Source organism: Hyperoodon ampullatus, assembly GCF_949752795.1.
Source record: "Hyperoodon ampullatus genome assembly, chromosome: 13".
Taxonomy (NCBI): Eukaryota; Metazoa; Chordata; class Mammalia; order Artiodactyla; family Ziphiidae; genus Hyperoodon; species Hyperoodon ampullatus.
This window is the reverse complement of record NC_136926.1, coordinates 85,634,634-85,653,518: the sequence shown is the minus strand read 5'-3', so window position 1 is coordinate 85,653,518 and position 18,885 is coordinate 85,634,634. Positions and strand designations below refer to the sequence as shown.

Below are 18,885 nucleotides of genomic sequence, written 5' to 3'. Positions count from 1 at the left end.
ACTACCACCCAAGGGACTGTCCATAGTAATTCCTTGTAGAAAGACCATCCCCAAAGATAGTGCTGGTCCTTTTATGACTGGATTTGGGACTCAACAACAGCAGGTTAAATAAACATGTTTATCTAGATTCTACTTTAAGAGATAGCAAAGGGAATGTATGGTCACTTTGTGTTCAGAACGGCTCTTTTAATGAATCTGTGATCTCAATGACGATTTCAGCTACATCAACAAACAATTTACTTATAGTCATAAACAAATTATCTTAGATTTTTCTCCCTTTTAAAGACATATGAACCGATTTATAATTTTTAATGCTATGGAATCTATTTGTTTTCAAGTCTACAGATTTTTTTTTTTTAGTTAACTAACTTTTGTAAGATGAAAATTTACCAACAGTAACTAAAGGTCTGACGTAAGTATGGTGCTATATTAGCACATGGGCTTAAACAAAAATTTTTAAAAGTCTATGTGCTTGGGTGTCTCAGGGCAGAGAAGAAAAGTATGAGTAAAATATGTTACAAATAAACATAACATTAGACATATATGTTATAGAAAATACAAAACTAAATCAAAACCACAATTAGAATTACTGAGTTTTTTTTTTTGAAATTCACTAATGATCAGAGAAAATTAGGAGATATTTGTTCAGAAAGAATTCAATTTCTGCTGAAACATAAACGTTAGGGATAAAAAATACACTTACATACAGTACAACTTTCATAATTAGGATAGAAAAACCTGAAAATACAATTATGTTTTTTGTTAGGGAACCCCTCAAAAGATCCCATGGAAACTTACCAGAAACATCTACTCTATGTGAAAGATAGTACAACTCCATAAAGTACCATCTTGACACCTGCTAGGAGAATCTTCTTAAGCAATATTTATGCAGCCAATGACCAAACACGGTTCCACAAACCAGCCACGATACTGACATCTACCTGTGGCTCGCTGAACTGTGTGAGGGTAGCAAGCAGGAAGGGGCCATCTACCCGGACAACTACTACAAACATAGTACAACAGACACATCTGCCTCCCAGAAGAAACTGACCACAAACGGAGGAAAGACTTGGAATCATCACTTTCCCAAGAAAAGTTTGCAAAGTAACTGGGCTTCGAGACTTTCAAACTAACCTTTCAGCCTAGGACATCTGCTTTTTATTCCATTAACTGGATTAGCAGTTAAAATAGAGTAGAATATAAACAATAACAAACAGACTTGATATTAATGAAATAATATTGACTGGTATGTTTTATTTGTTTATTTGTGGGTGAGAATATTTAAGTTCTACTCTCTTAGCTAATTTCCAGTATTCAAAACAGTTCATCAGTGAGAGTCACCATGTAGTACATTAGCTCTTCAGACCTTACTCATAATTGAAAGTTTGTATCCTTTTACCAAACTCTCCCTGTTTCCCCCACTCCCTGGCAACTACTCTTCTGCTGTTTCTATGAGTTTGACCGTTTTGTTGTTTTTGCTGTTGTTTTTGTTTTTTTAAGATTCCACACACAAGTGATATCATGCAATATTAGGCTTTCTCTGTCTGGCTTACTTCAGGACAAGAAGTTTTGAATTTAAATTTCGTTCTGATATAACTAGGCTTGTGGCATCAATCAAATTGCTTCAAATATAAATTAATATTAGACATTTTCATCTGATTATTTTTATGCAGTGTCATTACTCTTCAAGAACTTCAAAATCACCCAAAAGAAATAAATGCTATCTTTGATTCTTCAGAAAAAGAAGTGTGTGCTGTTCATTTCCTTAGGTATAATTTCACTTCTCTCTCAGTATATACGATGTTCTGCTACAAAGACAAAATCTGTTTTTTCTCCTTGTTATTATTCAGGGCGAACCCAAGTTTGATCCATCTATTGCTTCTCCTGCTACAACCTGTGAACCTGCACAGGAAGCCAAAGGAAAGCGGGAACCCTCAGGGGAGATCATCCACAGGGAGGAAATTATCCCCTGCAGAGTCAGTCCCCAAGTCAGGATGCCGCTGAGACAATGGAAGATAGAACAATGATCCCATCGTATACTGAGGCCTTGGTGCCTTACTGTTTAGTAAAGCCTAATAAACATAAAATGTTTATACAGCAAAATTATGTAAAAAGGCACACTATTATCTAAGACCTGAAAAAGTTTTCGTAACTGAGACACTTTATAGAAATACGTATTTGAGAAATTCATACAAACTTTAAAGGGAAATAAAGATTTATTATAATTTATTTATCATTACATCTTAAAACTATCCTAAAAATGCTTCCAGCATCATGTAAAGTTAAGACAGAATTCAAGTAAATTAAAAGTATTCTTTGACAAAAGTTTTCTAGGATACACACACACTCACACACACACACACACACACAATTTCAAATGCTTGTGACAAACACTAAATTTTCCCTAGTCTAGTCACATGCGTAAAAACTTATCAAATCTGATTATAAGAAATACTAAACAAAATATTTAGAAGAGTGATAAAGGAGACGTTGGGGAATATCACAAAAAGTACATTTTTTGTTGAGACTCCACTACCTGGGTCAAAGGGTAAATCAAATATTCTTAGCCTCCCCTCATCTAAAAGGAATGAAAACCCTTCTTGAGATCAAAACCTCGTGCATTAATGATTCTATGGAATACACTGGCCAAGAGCTAAGTAAACCATCAAGTAAGGAAAAGAATCAGTGTATTTCCAAGTTCAGCAAAACAATGGGGGTAAATCTTTTATATGAGGCAGGATTTATAAATTTTATTCCTCAGCTCTATGATATGTCATATTTCTAATTAGTTATAATTTCAAATAATAAAAAAAAGAATAGTGAATAAAATGAAAAGTAGAACAGTAAAAACAACTTTTTAAAAGAGTGTGTGTGGGCTTCCCTGGTGGCGCAGTTGTTGAGAGTCCGCCTGCCGATGCAGGGGACACGGGTTCGTGCCCTGGTCTGGGAAGATCCCACATGCCGCGGAGCGGCTGGGCCCGTGAGCCATGGCCGCTGAGCCTGCATGTCCGGAGCCTGTGCTCCTCAACAGGAGAGGACACAACAGTGAGAGGCCCGCGTACCGCAAAAAAAAAAAAAAAAAGAGTGTGTGTAACATTGGCAGTACTAAGGCAATTATGCAGTTGAGCAAAAATCTCAGTCTTAAGGAACAATGAATGTATTCCAAGATCAATAATAGGGACGCAATAAATAAATGATCAAACTGCAGACTTTGGGCTGAATTTTAGTTTTCTTTCATTTACTAAATGACATTTAAAGTGTCATATAAGATTATCCTTAATATTTTTAATACTGCAGGTAGAATTTTGTGTTACTTTTCATGACTTATCAGTGGTTTACTGTTTAATATGCATTTATTAACCTTAAAAAATGGAAGCCAATGAGAAGGTGAGTTTCACATAAAAGAAAGCCCAATTACAGCCAACTTTAGGGCAAGTCATCTAATCTCATGTGAAAGCCAGTGTCATCAGTGGAACAGAGTGCAGAATAAACTCCATGGGGAAATAAGGATTTACATTATTAGAAAGGGTACTTACTCTAACATATTAAAGTTTTTTCTATTTCTCTCCTTAATAGAGAAGTGACAATTAAAACATAACAAAAAAATAGAAAAATGTTAGATTGTTTCCATTTTAAGGTAGAAAAAAATCTAAAGAATTTGCTGCATAAATAATATGGTAGGACAGCATGCTATGAATCTAAATTTATGCTTCGAAATTATAATGAATACTAATTAATAGTGAAAAAGTTTTGGAGCAATGATGGAATATACTGATCTATAATGGATTAGAATTTTGGATAACTTAGACAGTAAAAGCTTAGGAAAAGGGTACACGTTTACATCTAAACAGAATGAGATGTCACTGCCTAAATTAATAATGCAAACTTGAAAAATAGCCCCAGGTTCAAAAGACCAATTATAAAATTCTTTTGTAAACAAATCTATATTCACATTTTTCATGAATAATTATAACTACTAAAATTTCTCCACTAATGTTCAATTTATAAAATGAAAAATATATTTTCAAATGAAATTTAAATAATACTTCAGTTTCTAATGATGGTAATTTACCTGCAAATAAGTGTTAATAATGACAACAACAGGAATATTCTACAGGAATAATGTTTATCTATTTATATTAAGCAGACAAAAATCTAAATATGAAAAAAGTATTTAACTATTTTAAGCAATAAAATATTATGGAAAGATACTGATAAGACAAATATGAGCATATTTTCTCAGGAAATATGTGATCATCTTATACATACTTTTATTCTACAGAAATCACACCTACTCCAATTTCTTTACCTTGTGAAAGGAGATACTTTGTTGTTGTAAAGGTAGATATGGTAAGCAGTTTGTTCTTCCCATGCTATGCAACCAAAACAAGCTTTATGAACTTAACTATCTGCTCCCTTAAAAACCTTATTCTCCTCAACAAGAAAACGAAGGTATCCATTGAAAATTCTACATTTCATTCTAGTCACTAACTTTAGGAGTGTTCATATATTTGGAAGTTTTTCATACTCCTGGTCAAGTTAACTTGTCTTTTGTTCATTAGTAAAAGCAAACCCAACCTTGTATATACGCAGAATGATAAAACTGTCCTGTGAACAGAAAGTGTTCAAACTATTTAGTTTCAATAATATTCAAATTATTAAAAAGGCTTAAATAAAGATAAAATCACCCTTTTATCAAGGACTTCAAGCATTTCAACAGGAAATTTGATAGCAATCACTAGATGTAAACATCCTAAGTATTAATTCATAGGAGAGTGGCAACAGTCTTAGAAAACACCAGCTCCTTTTCACGACAGTGCTTCACAGAGCTCTGATACAGACGGGATTCAGCTGGATGCAAACGCACTGCTCAACGGACATGATGCTACTTCAAGGTGATAACTTGGATAGGGGACAAGTAACATGACCTCGACCTTCGCAAAAGTATGATACAATTTCAAGCCCAGAAAACCTGAAATACTTAGAAATATGTTCATGCATACAGAGACTTGAGTGTACCAAAACACAGTACTGATCAGCCAAACGAAATTCACATCCCAATCTTTGTAGTAGTACTATTAATAGCCTTAAGTCATACTTCTATGAATTTCTTCCAAAAAAATCATGGACACACACAGAGATTTAGGTAAAAGTATTTTTGGAGTAAAAACCTGAAAATGGCATAAATGTCTAAAAATTTAATAAAGTTATTATTGTTTATCAATCTAACTAGAGGCCATGCAAGTATTAAAATTACATTGAAGAAAAGAGTGGTTTTCAAACTAGGCCTTCTGAAACTCTAAGGTATTTCAGTAATTATCTAACAATTGATTTGGGTTTTTTTTTTTAACAACTTCAAAAACTGTAAAAAAAAAAAAATCCATCATGGCATGTATTATAATTTTCAGACACTAAAAGACCTTCAAGGCACTGAAACTCTTGCATTACCTCACTGAACAGTACCTTGAGGTTTGTCAGGTCAAGTAAAACCTACAACCATCTGAAGTCCTAACATGAGATGAGAGTGAAAACAAGGGCTGATGTGCACAGCCAAGCTCTGGATAAGTGATTTAGTGTGTTCCTCACCGTACGTCAGCAGTGTTCCTGAAGTTCGCACCCAAATCATTTGTCTTCTGTAAAAGAGGAAGAGGCTGAACGGCTGCAGTGAGCCTCAAGGGCCTGAGCTCCTGACGACCCGCCCCTGCTGAGCACTCCCTGCAAAATCATAAACTGGACACCAAGGCTAATCCAACAGTGACTGTTAGCAAGAACTTCTCCCACTTGTAAACTTTTTGCTTGTCAAACAGTCTTATATGATATTCGTTAGTGTTATAATAAGTGACTTACAGACTGTAACTCTGAAATCTGTAACTGGTAGATACCACTTTTATCAATTTTATACATGGGGTCTGTACAAGATCTTGTTTGAAGTAACAGTTCTACGACTTAAAAGTTATAGTTTGAGAACCACAGTTACACAGGATTAATGACATAAGGTGGTTATACAATCTGTTAAGTGTGAAAAATAAAATTTATAATGAAAGAAACCACCAAAAAAACAATGATTCAAAACAGGCATAAAGTACAGACTGAAAGAATATAATCCTAAAAGCTAAGAGTGATAATTAAGGGAAATTTTTATAAATTTGTAATTGTTTTCCTGTGTTTTGCAGGGAAGGCAACTACAGTATGACCTCTAATAAGGAAAAAGAGCATTCAATAACGTTTGTTTTTTAAAGAATTCGTATTATCAGCTCCTTAGAATTTCTATGTCTACCTCTAATTGGATCACCATTTTATTAAATCTCAAAGAAACACCAATCTAGTGTTAGGCAAAGACAGAACTGAGAAAATGTGGAATGAATGAATAATTGATGAATGAAATATACCCGTAATATGTCTGTACTATTAGATGACCTTCAACATAAAACTTAATGCAATAATGAGGAAAATAATAGAGATTATGGCAATATATTTACTGAACGCACAGGCTATATCCACAGGAATACAAAACTCTATTTTTCAATGAAGCCTTCAGGTTTAAGGTATATATTCTGATATGTAACAAAGGCAGGCTGCACTGAAGAACTACCCTCAACGTTTCCACATCTTCATGCACAACAGGGCCCATGAGACCTTCAGCCCCACAGTTGGGCTGATCAAGGCCCTAAGGAGATGCCCCTCAGCTGCCTGCACATCCCATGGTGTCTCACAGACCACAGGGAGCTCTGAACTCATGCTCACAGGCCCCCCACACAGCGTGATCGAGCTGCAACCTACAGCCGCCTTTCGTTTTCCACCAGGCCCGGGATACGCAGACCTTGTCATAGAGTAAAACAGGATCATTCACCACTCCTGCTTCTCTGCCCCTGTGCTTTGCGGCCTCTGTGAAGTCACTCTGCAACCTGGCAGAGGTCACTTAGCCGCTGTGGCCTCCACGAGTGGACGGAGCACCCATGGCCTCCAACCTGCTCTCAGCACAGAAGTGCCACACGCTGCACCATCACCTCCTTGCATCCTCACAGAACACACACGTGACTGAGAGCTACCCATCTTTTAAGCCACGGCTGACAGGCTCTCTCCTCTAGCAGGACTGATCCTGTTCCTTCTCTTTGCACTCCCCTGGCATTTTTAAATACCACTGATATCTGTACTATAAATATTTACTAACATTACCTTTACAAGTCACCCATTATGTTACAATATCCTTAAAGGCAGGTAGCATTTCTTACATTATCTTCATTGTCTAAATGAGTGACTCACTCATAGTAGATGAGATGCCATATGCATTGAATAACTGGTTAATTGGATGGTTCCTTACAATCACTTGAAAGTCAGGTGCACCAATGGATTATAAAACCTAAATGTGGGACTTCCCTGGTGGAGCAGTGGTTAAGAATCCGCCTGTCAATGCAGGGGACACAGGTTCGAGCCCTGGTCCTGGAAGATCCCACATGCCTCGGAGCAACTAAGCCCATGCGCCACAACTACTGAGCCCACGTGCTGCAACTACTGAAACCCGCATGCCTAGAGCCCGTGCTCCACAACAAGAGAAGTCACCGCAATGAGAAGCACGCACACCACAACGAAGAGTAACCTCCCGCTCTCCACTACTAGAGAAAGCCCACGCGCAGCAACGAAGACCCAATGCAGCCAAAAAAACAAAAAACAAAACCTAAACGTTAAGATTGTAAAAAATGGAAAAGTATTTTACATTTTTAAAAACAGTCACCAAAATTAGGTGGTGTAATAAACTCCCACTCCTAATATATGAATCATGCTTTAAATCATGCTAATTCACATTAATCAAAAACACAATTCATTTATGGTGAGTTTAACAGGATTTTCACCCACCATGATGACCCACTTGATTCCACTTGCTTCATAATGGATCGTTACCTGTAGTCACACCAGGGGCACCTGTAGGGCTTCTCTCCTGTGTGTACCCGCTTATGCCGCGTCAGATGAGATTGGGTCGTGGAGGCAAAATTACACTCATCACATTTAAAAGGTTTTTCTCCTGAAATACATCAAGAAGAGTTGTAGATGAATAATTACAAATATTGGAAATGAAGGGCTTAATCTGTTATTAACAATTAAAAAGACACTCATTTCCATGAAATTTTAAGACTACACGTACTTAGGATATTTGAATATTTATTCACAGAGTGAGAAAGTTAGAAGATACCATTGATTTTTATTTCTCTATGAGAACAGAAGCAAGATATACATTTTGCAGTTCACATGTAACTTATACAAACAGGATTCTAAATTATCTAATCTAAATAGAAACACACAGTGAAGCACTCATCCAGATAAAAACATAAATATCAGCTTTGGTTTAGCACTGTATTTTGAGTCATTTAACAAACTGTTAGATTAGGGCCATTATAAAAATCTCAGTGAGGTTGAAACCATGGAAAAGTATGTAACAAAGATATACTTTGAACACACAGTGTAAAACTTATTAAAATCTTAAAGTTAAATATGAAGGAAAAAATAAAACCAAGTGATAAATTGACACTAATTTAAAAAGTGTTAGAAGTAAAGAGAAATTATAATTCACTAAGTTGAGTAAAAGGTAAAGAGGCCTCAAAGAAACATTTGAAATAATATTTAACAGTCCTGTAAATTCCATCTCCCCTGTGTAGATACACCTGATCTCTCTGCACATACAGCTCACCCCTGTGCTGGTTCAAGGACCTACCCAGGACTCACAGCCCTCTGATCAATACCTTTCTCTCCACACACAAACTCAAAGAAATCAGGTCTGACTGGTTTTTAATTCCACTAGCTGCACTGGCTGGTGAGCACCTGAGATGGGGTGATTTAATTTTAATTGATGTAAATTTAAAAACTGATACTGAATTCACCTGTTGAAAACATGTTTAAGTTTAGAACAGCTTGGGAATGAGAATCTACTTTTTGACATGTAAATTTTATCAAACCTAAATACAGATCATGAATTACAGATAAAATATCTGGCCTCTGTATTGAGATGTGCTGGAAGTGCAAAATACACACGAAATTTTAAAGTCCTGGGGGCAGGAGGGGGGATAATAAAATATTGGTAATAATGTTGTATTGACTTCATGTTGAAATGATAATAATTTGTATGTATTTGTTTGAATTATCTATTTATAAAAAATAACTTCACCTATTACTTTTTCCTTTTTTCAATATGGTTACCAGGCAACTTAAAATGATACTTGTATAGCTCACATTACATGTGAACTAGAGAAAACCTCACCACCTCTTCCTCAAAACACAGTTGTGATATACAGAAATACTCTTGTCAAGAGACATTTTTCCTGAGAAATTTTACATATAGGATGGATTAATTTTACATACGTAACTCCACTTTGTTACTTATTTCCCATGTTTTTGTAATAGTTTTATAAGTATACTAACATACAGAAAATGAGGGATGAAATATCTTGGCTTAAAATTACATCTAGGGGCTTCCCTGGTGGCGCAGTGGTTGAGAGTCCACCTGCCGATGCAGGGGACACGGGTTCGTGCCCCGGTCCGGGAAGATCCCACATACCGCGGGGCGGCTGGGCCCGTGAGCCATGGCCGCTAAGCCTGCGCGTCCGGAGCCTGTGCTCCGCAACAGGAGAGGCCACAACAGTGAGAGGCCCGCATACAGCAAAAAAAAAAAAAAAAAAAATTACATCTATTCAGCTAGCAACAAAACTATGTCTGCCCTGAAAATCAGAACGTTTAGAAATTTGTCCTACATTCTCTAAGCCTGTTTATATGGCTTTGCCCATAACTGCAGTAATATTTACTGAATGCATAGACATCTTATCTGATGGCATTTTATCTGTCATTGCAGCCCAGGGCAGCAGTTAGAAGAAGCCAAAAGGACTTCAATCCCAATCCAGGTTTTGCCATATTTCACTCCCTACCTAGTAAACCCCTGAACAAGATCAGGAGGATAATACACCGAACATGGAGATAATTGTGAGGATTAAAGCAGACAAGGCATAGGTAAGATACTTCGGAGGGTGCCCAATAACCAGTGCTTCATTATTATGGGGACAGGACTGCCTAAACACTGGAAACTGCAAACCACTCTCACAGAGATAAAAGAAGCAGCACACAAATGACTCTCATCAAGAGCTCATAACCAATAACAAAGTAAAAACCTATAATATACATAAAATAATTAATGGCTTCGCAAAGTTAGTGAACTTGACATAGAGGTATCATTTAACAGATCCTACCAGGGAATATTTGACTTATTCTTGTAAAAAGAAGACCGTATACAAAGCAGAGTAAAAATCTTGGAGTTAAAAGGGGTTTTTGTCTCTTTTAGCCATTTCCCATATACTACACCCCAATCAAGTGGTCACCCAGAGTCAGCCTAAATAACTTTGTTCTCAGTTTCTAAACCGCTGGTCAGGTCACTTAAATTGTTATAGACAGCTCAATTGTACTGAATTGACTTATACAAAAAAATAACTTTTACGATGATGGCAGGTTTTGCTTTTATTTGAGGGATAAGACATGATCTTCGAATTGCATAGAGTTAAAATAAAATCACGCAATCTCTTCACATTTGACAGTTAAAATAAGATTGCGCAATCTCTTCACATTTGACACAGGAACATTCTATGTCATAGAAACATATAAACCTTCATACACAAGCATATCTGAAAACTTCCTCATTCATTATAAAGACTGAATTGCTCATTAAATTCAATTAAGAGTATCTTAACTGTACACCGATGTCAAAGAATAGTTCACATGGAAAACGGAAACACAAAGGGAAGCACTCACCTGGATGAAAACACTCATTATTAATTACTTCAGTGACTTGACATCACCCGTATAGACCTGACACAGGAGGCAGAATGGCGCTCTCACCACGATCAAAGTAACGAACATAAGCACCACCACAGAGGTGTCCCTGTGCCCTGTCTTTCTTCTGCTCGTTCCATCCCCAAGCAAATGTTCATTGCCTTCTTTCACTATGTATTAGCTAGTACTTTCTAGAAATGTACACACATGGAAACATGCAGTATGTACTTCTCTTTTGTCTGGCCTCTTTCTCTCAGCTTTATTTTGTGCTTCACTCCCGTTGCTCCAGGTGTAAATGCTTGATTTATTTTTGCTGCTGAGTTGTAGAGTAGTATTCATTATGTGAATGCCACGTGTATCCACTGATATGGTAGGTACATACGTCACTTTGTAAGAAACTGCCACACTCTTTTCCAAAGTGATTTGACCATTTTATATTCCTACTAGTTGTGCTTCAGAGTTCCCATTGCTCCAAATCATCACCAACATTCAGTGTGCTTAGTGCTTTCAACCTGAATTTCTCTAATGATGATTTGAGGACAGTTTCATGTGCTATTTATATTCTTTGGTGAAGTACCTGTTCAAATATTTTGACCCTTTTTTATTTTTTATTTTTATTTATTTATTTATTTATTTATTATTGTGGTACGTGGGCCTCTCACTGTTGTGGCCTCTCCCGTTGCGGAGCACAGGCTCCGGATGTGCAGGCTCAGTGGCCATGGCTCACGGGCCCAGCCACTCCGCGGCATGTGGGATCCTCCCGGACCGGGGCACGAACCCGTGTCCCCTGCATCGGCAGGCGGACTCTCAACCACTGCGCCACGAGGGAAGCCCTTGACCCTTTTTTAGTTGGTTGGTTTCTTAAAACTGTGTTCTGAGAGCACTTTATATATTACAGATACAAATCCTTTATAAGGGTTATGATATATACATATTCTTTCCAGTCTGTGGTTTGTCTTTTCATTCTCTTCACAGTGTCTTTTGAAGAAAAGTTAATAATTTACAAAGTTTTCAAGTTCTCCATTTATAATTTTTCAAGTTATGATTCTTTTCATTTATGAATCAGGCTTTTGATGTGCTCGTATCTAAGAAATCTTTGATAATCCATCATCACAAGGATTTTTCCCCTAAATTTTCTTTTAGAATTTATATAGTTTTAGGTTTTATGTTTAGATTGAGTTCATTTTTGTATATGACATGATATATGGATCAAAGTTTATTTTGATTGCATATGGATAGCCAATTGTTCCAGCATTATGTATTGAAAAGATTAAACTGTCTTTGCTCTTCTGTCAAAGCTCAGTTGACCATGTAGGTGTGGGTTGTTTTGTAATCTGTATTCCATTCCATTGATGTATTTGTTTACCTTGGTGAAAACACCAGAATGACTTGATTATTGAAGCTTTCTAATAAGTCATGAAGTCAGGTTGTGTAAGTCAAGTTTGTTCATCTTTCTCAAAGTTGTTTGATATTTCACTGTTGCATTTCCATATGAATTTTAAAATCAGCTTGTCAATTTCTTTAAAAAAAATGCTTGAGAGATTTGAAATGAGCAATGTGAGAGGAAATAAAATCTTAACAACATTGAGTCTTCCAATCCATGAACATGGGATATCGCTCTATTTAGGTCTTCTTTAATTTCTCTTGGCAATATTTTAAAGTTTCCAATGAAGAGGTTTTGCACAACCTCTGTTAAATCTATCTCTAAAGGTTGTTCCTTGGTCAAAAACAATGGACAAATATATGCATGAGTCTATTCTGCTCCCTTGATCTACCTGGAAATCTTTATGCCAATACAATACTGACATGACTATTGAAACTATATACTAAGACTTCAAATTAGGTAACTTGAATCTTCCACTTTTAATATCATGAATCTAAGGGGTCAAACAATTTAAAGATGTTTTTCGTTAAGCAAATTCACAAATATATTCTGACATCTCCTTATTCTATTCAAACGAAGTGTTTGAAAGTACGTTGGCATCAGACTCACTGCTAACTGGTTTATTCTTTTAGCCTTGGTAGACATCGTTAATCTATCCATTTTTCATGGATCTGGCAGGAATCTAGAGGGGTAACATTATGGAGTCATTGTCTGAGTCAGTGGTATAAATAAAAGGTCATCCAAGCTCCTCAAGGTTAAGTTTCTTGGTGAGAAGGTTTAACATAAACACTTAAAAAACATGGTAAATGTATCAATCTTATTTCATTTAAACTTTTATGGCATTTTTATGTGACACAATTTAAACTTAAAAAACACTTTTAAAGAATAATGTCATTTAGATTCTCTATAACTCTAATAATTTGAAGTTCATGTCAAGCTGACATCGTATTGCAATAAACTATCAATTGTCATTTCATGCTTAACTTGACAACATAACAGATTAAACTATGTAGTCTTAAGAAATTGTGAAAAATCTATAGGCTGACAGAGAAAAAGTATAATGCTACCAAAGTATGCTACATACTAAGCTACCACCACTAAGTAAAGGAAGGCTCAAGCATGTCTGGGCCCTTGATGGAAAAGAACTCTGTGTCAACTTACACAGACTACAGTTTATTCAATCTGTGCATAACAGTTAATTTGTAACTCAATTCTGTTACATGTTCAATACTATTGTTTGAATATGTTCATCGGTATCTCTTTTTTATCCAGAAGCGATCATTTCTTTGGGAAATTTCAGGTAATTTCTTCAGGAAAATACACTTCAGAAATACAGAAGTAGCTCTTGTTTGTTAGTCTCAATATATAGCAAAATAAATCGATAAATAAATAACTTCTAGATTGTTAAATTTGAAAGAAAATCTTAAAAATGCTAAACAAGAATTTCAGTTTCCTAATATTTGTTAACTGCATGAAATGAGATAGGTGCTACGTGAGGAGGTGTACACACTTACTAAGGAAAAATTTTTGATGGAGTGATCAAACTGATTTGGTGCATTGGGAACAGTCCTTCTGAATTCTTTGTCATTCTAAAGCCAGAAGGATGAATAAACCTATGAGTGAGATATTAACAACACTTGAATAATGCTATCTGTAAGTCAACAGGGCTGCCTGCATACACCCTGCTGGTGAAATTTCCTTTTTGCCTGTTTCCCTCACATAAGAGTATACAGTAGCTTAAATTGTGTTCTTCATACTTTCCTTTTCAAGTGGTAATCTTGGCGAAAATAACCACTGAGGAATATTCTGCACCTGAGGTCCCCGTGACAGAAGAGTAAAAGGAAGCCAGAGGAGGGACACCAGCACCAGCATGGCTTATGGACAGAGAGAGGTGCCCTTTGTGTGTCAACAATCTGTCAGACGGGCCAAGCCCTTCTCCTGGAAGCTTGCACCGCATTCCTTTGGGCGGGCTGGTGGTCATTAAGCCGGCCAAGGCTCTTCAACTACATGTGAGGATTTGCTCCTGTGCCCTTGAATCAACGGACTCTGACAGGTGACCCTTTTACCAGATAAAAGTAAATCTTGAAGTGGAAGATGTTTTGTGTCAGCCCCCTAGACAGTCTGTATTGCAGTGGGGAATTATTTACGCCATTTGGAACACTTTTGATACCTATCTCTTTCCAAGCTGATTGTAGTTTGGGTGGGCACTCTGTAGTAGAAAGGTAAACCATGTCAAAGAGGAATACATCAGAAAAACACAGATTTCAAATGAGCCAAACAAATCTGGCCTTGAAAAAAAAAAGTTATGTGTTGCTTAAATATTATAAATCCAGCATAAAAGCTAAGGGCCTAGACTGAGTTGTACTAAGCTGTTTGGCTTAGTACTGTTTGGCTAAGCTGTTTGAACTGACTTTGGTATTAAAGAATCATGTTTGATTTGTGCCACAGAGGCAGATAAATGCCAAAAAGACAGATGCCTCTGTCTGTGAGACATTGTCCTATATGGTATAAAGTTAATAGCAAAGTAATAAGGAGCCTCTGGACCTGACATAAAATATAAAGTTGTGCCTGCTCGATGCAGGTTTATGATTGATCACCTGTAAATGCCTGTGATCACAGCATTACCGGCCCCTTGGCAGAGGGAAGAGGGAGCACGGCCACGCTGCCAACGGCGGCACCGGGGAGTCTGCTGACGCCCAGGGCCATGCCAGGGTGACACCATCTGCATGGCAACAGTTTGGGCATCAATAAACTGAAACATGAAGAATCAGAAAACCCCACATGAACACACTTTACCACACATATTCCCAACTTGTCCAACATAGTAGCCAAGGATGACCGACATCCACTGGGCTCTTCTGCCATCTCTTACACCGAAACTGTAAATCACTGGATTAAAAAAAAATGTGATCACAGGTTGCTACTACAAACTAAAAGAGAGTTTTATGTTTACCAAGTTTGAGTTTTCAACATTATATTAACATTGGATATTTCTTGACTCAATAATAATCCTTATCCCATATAGAAATCTGAATCATAAAAACTTAAGATCCAAAAGGAATGGCTAGCATTAATTTTCACTGATCATATAAATACCATAATGGGCATTAAAGCTCCTTGTAGCTAAGCGCTAAATATAGCATATCAAGAATCAAAATGTACCATAAACAACATATTTAATGTATTTTACGTTTATGCCATTTTGAGTATAACTGCCAAACTCAACTATTCTCATGGAACCCAAGTAAAAGTCTAACAATGAGTTACAAATTCTGTTACCATATGATTTATCACCTAAACTAGAGCACTTTTTAGGGTAAAAATTGGTTCTATTAATAGTTACGAGGAACATCACCAAAAATCAGCACTGTCCCAGGCATGTGTAATTCAGAAGTTAGAGTAATTACTTGTAAGACCTATTACAGCATATCAATAGGTGATCAACTTTAATAGATGTTTAAAACTTTTCATCCTTATGTGTTCCTAACCAAGGTATCTAGTCTATTTTGTTGAATCACCAAGGATGCCCATCATGAAAAAAAAAAAGGATTCTCTTCAATGTCCTTATCTGCTTAACTTGCCTCTTCACTGCTTTCCATTCTTTTTTTTTTTAAGATTTTTTTTTTGATGTGAACCATTTTTAAAGTCTTTATTGAATCTGTTACAATATTGCTTCTGTTTTATGTTTTGGTTTTTTGGCTGTGAGGCATGTGGGATCCTAGCTCCCCGACCAGGGATCAAACCCGCACCCCCTGCATTGGAAGGCGAAGTCTTAACCACTGGACCACCAGGGAAGTCCTGACTGCTTTCCATTCTTAATCGCAAAAACACCTGAAGCTGCATTGAGCTACAACCACATCTACTTGGTTCCAACCCACAGAGGGATTGCTGGCTAGAGAGTCAGGTGGTTCCGGAGGCTGAGACAAAGATGGGAAGGCAGGGCTGCTGGTAAGCAGGTGAGAAGCAGCTAAAAGGTGGTGTGAGCAGGAAAGGAGATGGGGAGGGACCGACTAAGAGGAAGGCGGGTCCCCCAGCTTCACCACAGCTCACGGACCACCCCCAAGGCAGGGCTCTGCCACAGAGAAGCAGCTGGTATGTCTGCACACAGAAGGCCAGACCCTGTTCTCCCACTGCTTGACACGACTTTACAGGACACCTGATCCATAAGACATGCAGCAGGCTTACTTTATAAATATGTAAAAGCAGACGAATTAAAATCTTGTATTATTCAAGCATGATTTTCCGTAGACCCTCAAGTGCACAGAGTTTACAAAAATCGAAAAGACAGGCAATCCCGGGCCAAGAACGAATGTGGGGGGCCCCCCTGGACTGGCTGCCTCCTGAGCAGCAGGCTGAGGGCCGGGTGGCTGGACTGACCTGTATGCTGCCTGCGGTGCTTGGTGAGGGCGTGCCGGGTCCCGCCAGCAAAGCCACACAGGTCACACAGGAACGACTTCTCGCCTGTTGCAACAATAAACAGATGAGGGACTGCGGAGGTCACAGATCATTAAAACATATCTATCAAGGCTTTCAGGGTTACTAATTCCTCCAATCAAATGTTTCCATGTAAATATGTCAAATGGGAATGAAATTACCACTGCGGTTTATTGACTGTGATAAAATCTGAAAAGCACCACTGAACATAATTACATACTTGTCAGACCCATAAAAATTAGCTTTATTATCAATGGAATGGTTTTGTACAACTTCATTTCTGGTAGATGTCTTCCAGATGGGGCTGCTTTATGCACTTGAACAGTTTTTATGCATATCCTGATTTTTTACAATTCCCATACATCTGGACTTTCTGAGCTGACTAAAGATTGCTTGGAACTGTTAATATACAGTATACATGATTCTGCTTAAATAGAACATACTGAATTTTCTAACAACTGAAGGATATTGAATCGGTTTTACCTGATTCTATCAGCATCTTCTTTAATAACTTCCTACTTAACAATATGAATGAAACAGTTTCCCTGAATATACTGAAGATCCCAAGTAACAATAAAATCTGCGTTACTCAATTCAGTGCTGTTTATATTCCTCAAACTATCATGGCACAAAAAAGGAAGTCTAGGGATTGCTAAAGAAATTGTATAAAAACTCCTATTATTCATCTTTAGTGATAACTCTTGACTGGAAAACTCTGCAACAATTAGTCAGAATTGGCAGACTTTGTTAAAAATGTTTAAATGCTCATTTTTAAAAACATTTTTACACAAGCTAACATTCTGCCCTACAGTTTATAAATGCAATCTCTCTTTTCTACAGCATATTTGGCCAATAAGTGGTGGCACCTAGACAGTTTATCCCATAAGGCTCCCAAAGAAGAGAAAAGGAGAATAAAAATGCTAACACCTTGGAGAGAGTCAGTGAAATTATAAAATACTTTTCAAAAATAAAACAAACCATTTTATCTATCTTTATCTACTATACTCATGTGAATGTTTAATGCAACAAGTCTTTCAAGGGTTTTTGCCCATGTCAGCCTGCTCTGTTCTAAAATGTTTAGGTGTATCACAATAGAAATTTAGCTTGAGGTGTTGTGGAAATGGTAATTGCCTTTTTAAGGTTAGAAAAAATAGTAAATATAGGAAGGCAGAATTAACTACCGTAATCAGAAAGAGTCTTCCCTTTACCTGAGAGCAATACTAGCTTCTCTAATTTAAATGAACATATTAATAAAGAGAGTTTTAACCAAATTATGTTTAATCTTATTTCCCAATAGTACGTTAAAATGCTCATTATTATCATTTATAAAATAAAGCTGAATTTAAGCATTTTTCCTATCTTTACTTTCCTATTTTGGGGTTAAGTTCATTCCTTGGCATCATTATATCAATACAGAGAAAAAGAATAGAGTAGATGGGCTGTGAAGAATAAAGTTTAATTACAATCACTCATTTAATTATTTAATCAATTTGAAATATAAATCTTTCTAACTAGCTGTATTATCAATTAAATAACACTGAAAGTGGACTTTTAAAAAAATCTCAAAAGATAATTTGCTCGTTAATATTAACATACTATTCTGTGTTGAGACAAAACTGTTCTCTACAATTTATTCATCACCACAGCTTTGTGGGCATTAACCCCTTCGAGTGCGCGGAAATGTGTGTACTGTGGTCCACACATGCACACACAAGATCACACACACCTATGCATCTGGTGGTGTGTGGCAGAGAAGAGGTTGGTGCTATGCTACCCAGCCAGCAAAATACCTGATGAGGAAAGAGTATTCTTACTATTTCTGGACTCAAGCAGACTATGATTCCTTTCCCTCGTTTATGAACTTCTTTGCAATCTATATCTTTCTTGTAAGATATAAACATTAACAGACAAATCCTAATGAAATTTATATTTTTTACAGGTATATGTGCTGCATGTAATGAAATTTACATTTTTACAGGTATATGTGCTGCATGTATATATACTAAGTTTTATTCCCTTTCCTATTTTAAGATATGCATAGGCACAAAGACAAAATTATCAATTTTCCATGTGATTTGGTTCTAGATATATTAGTGACCTTGATATTTTGATGTGCAGGATTTTTATCTAGGATGTTAGTCTGCAATGTATTGTATGTCATATTTACCTTGGTGGCTTGATTTGTTTGTCACTCTAAATTCAATTTTCACTTGCCCTTTTTTTTTTTTCCAAGGGGGTAGGGGGAGTTAGGGTTGGATAGT

The 18,885-nt window shown here is 36.8% G+C and overlaps 1 protein-coding gene across 1 annotated transcript in view; it reads right to left on the bottom strand.

Moving 5' to 3' along the window:
* Positions 1-18,885, bottom strand: part of ZNF407 (zinc finger protein 407) — a gene marked incomplete at both ends in the record, with an annotated part of 390,320 nt that overhangs the window by 161,549 nt on the left and 209,886 nt on the right. The window contains 2 exons of the mRNA XM_079717645.1: positions 7,900-8,020; positions 16,568-16,651. Coding sequence (XP_079573771.1) covers positions 7,900-8,020; positions 16,568-16,651 — 205 coding nt within the window. The remainder of the gene's footprint in view (positions 1-7,899; positions 8,021-16,567; positions 16,652-18,885) is intronic.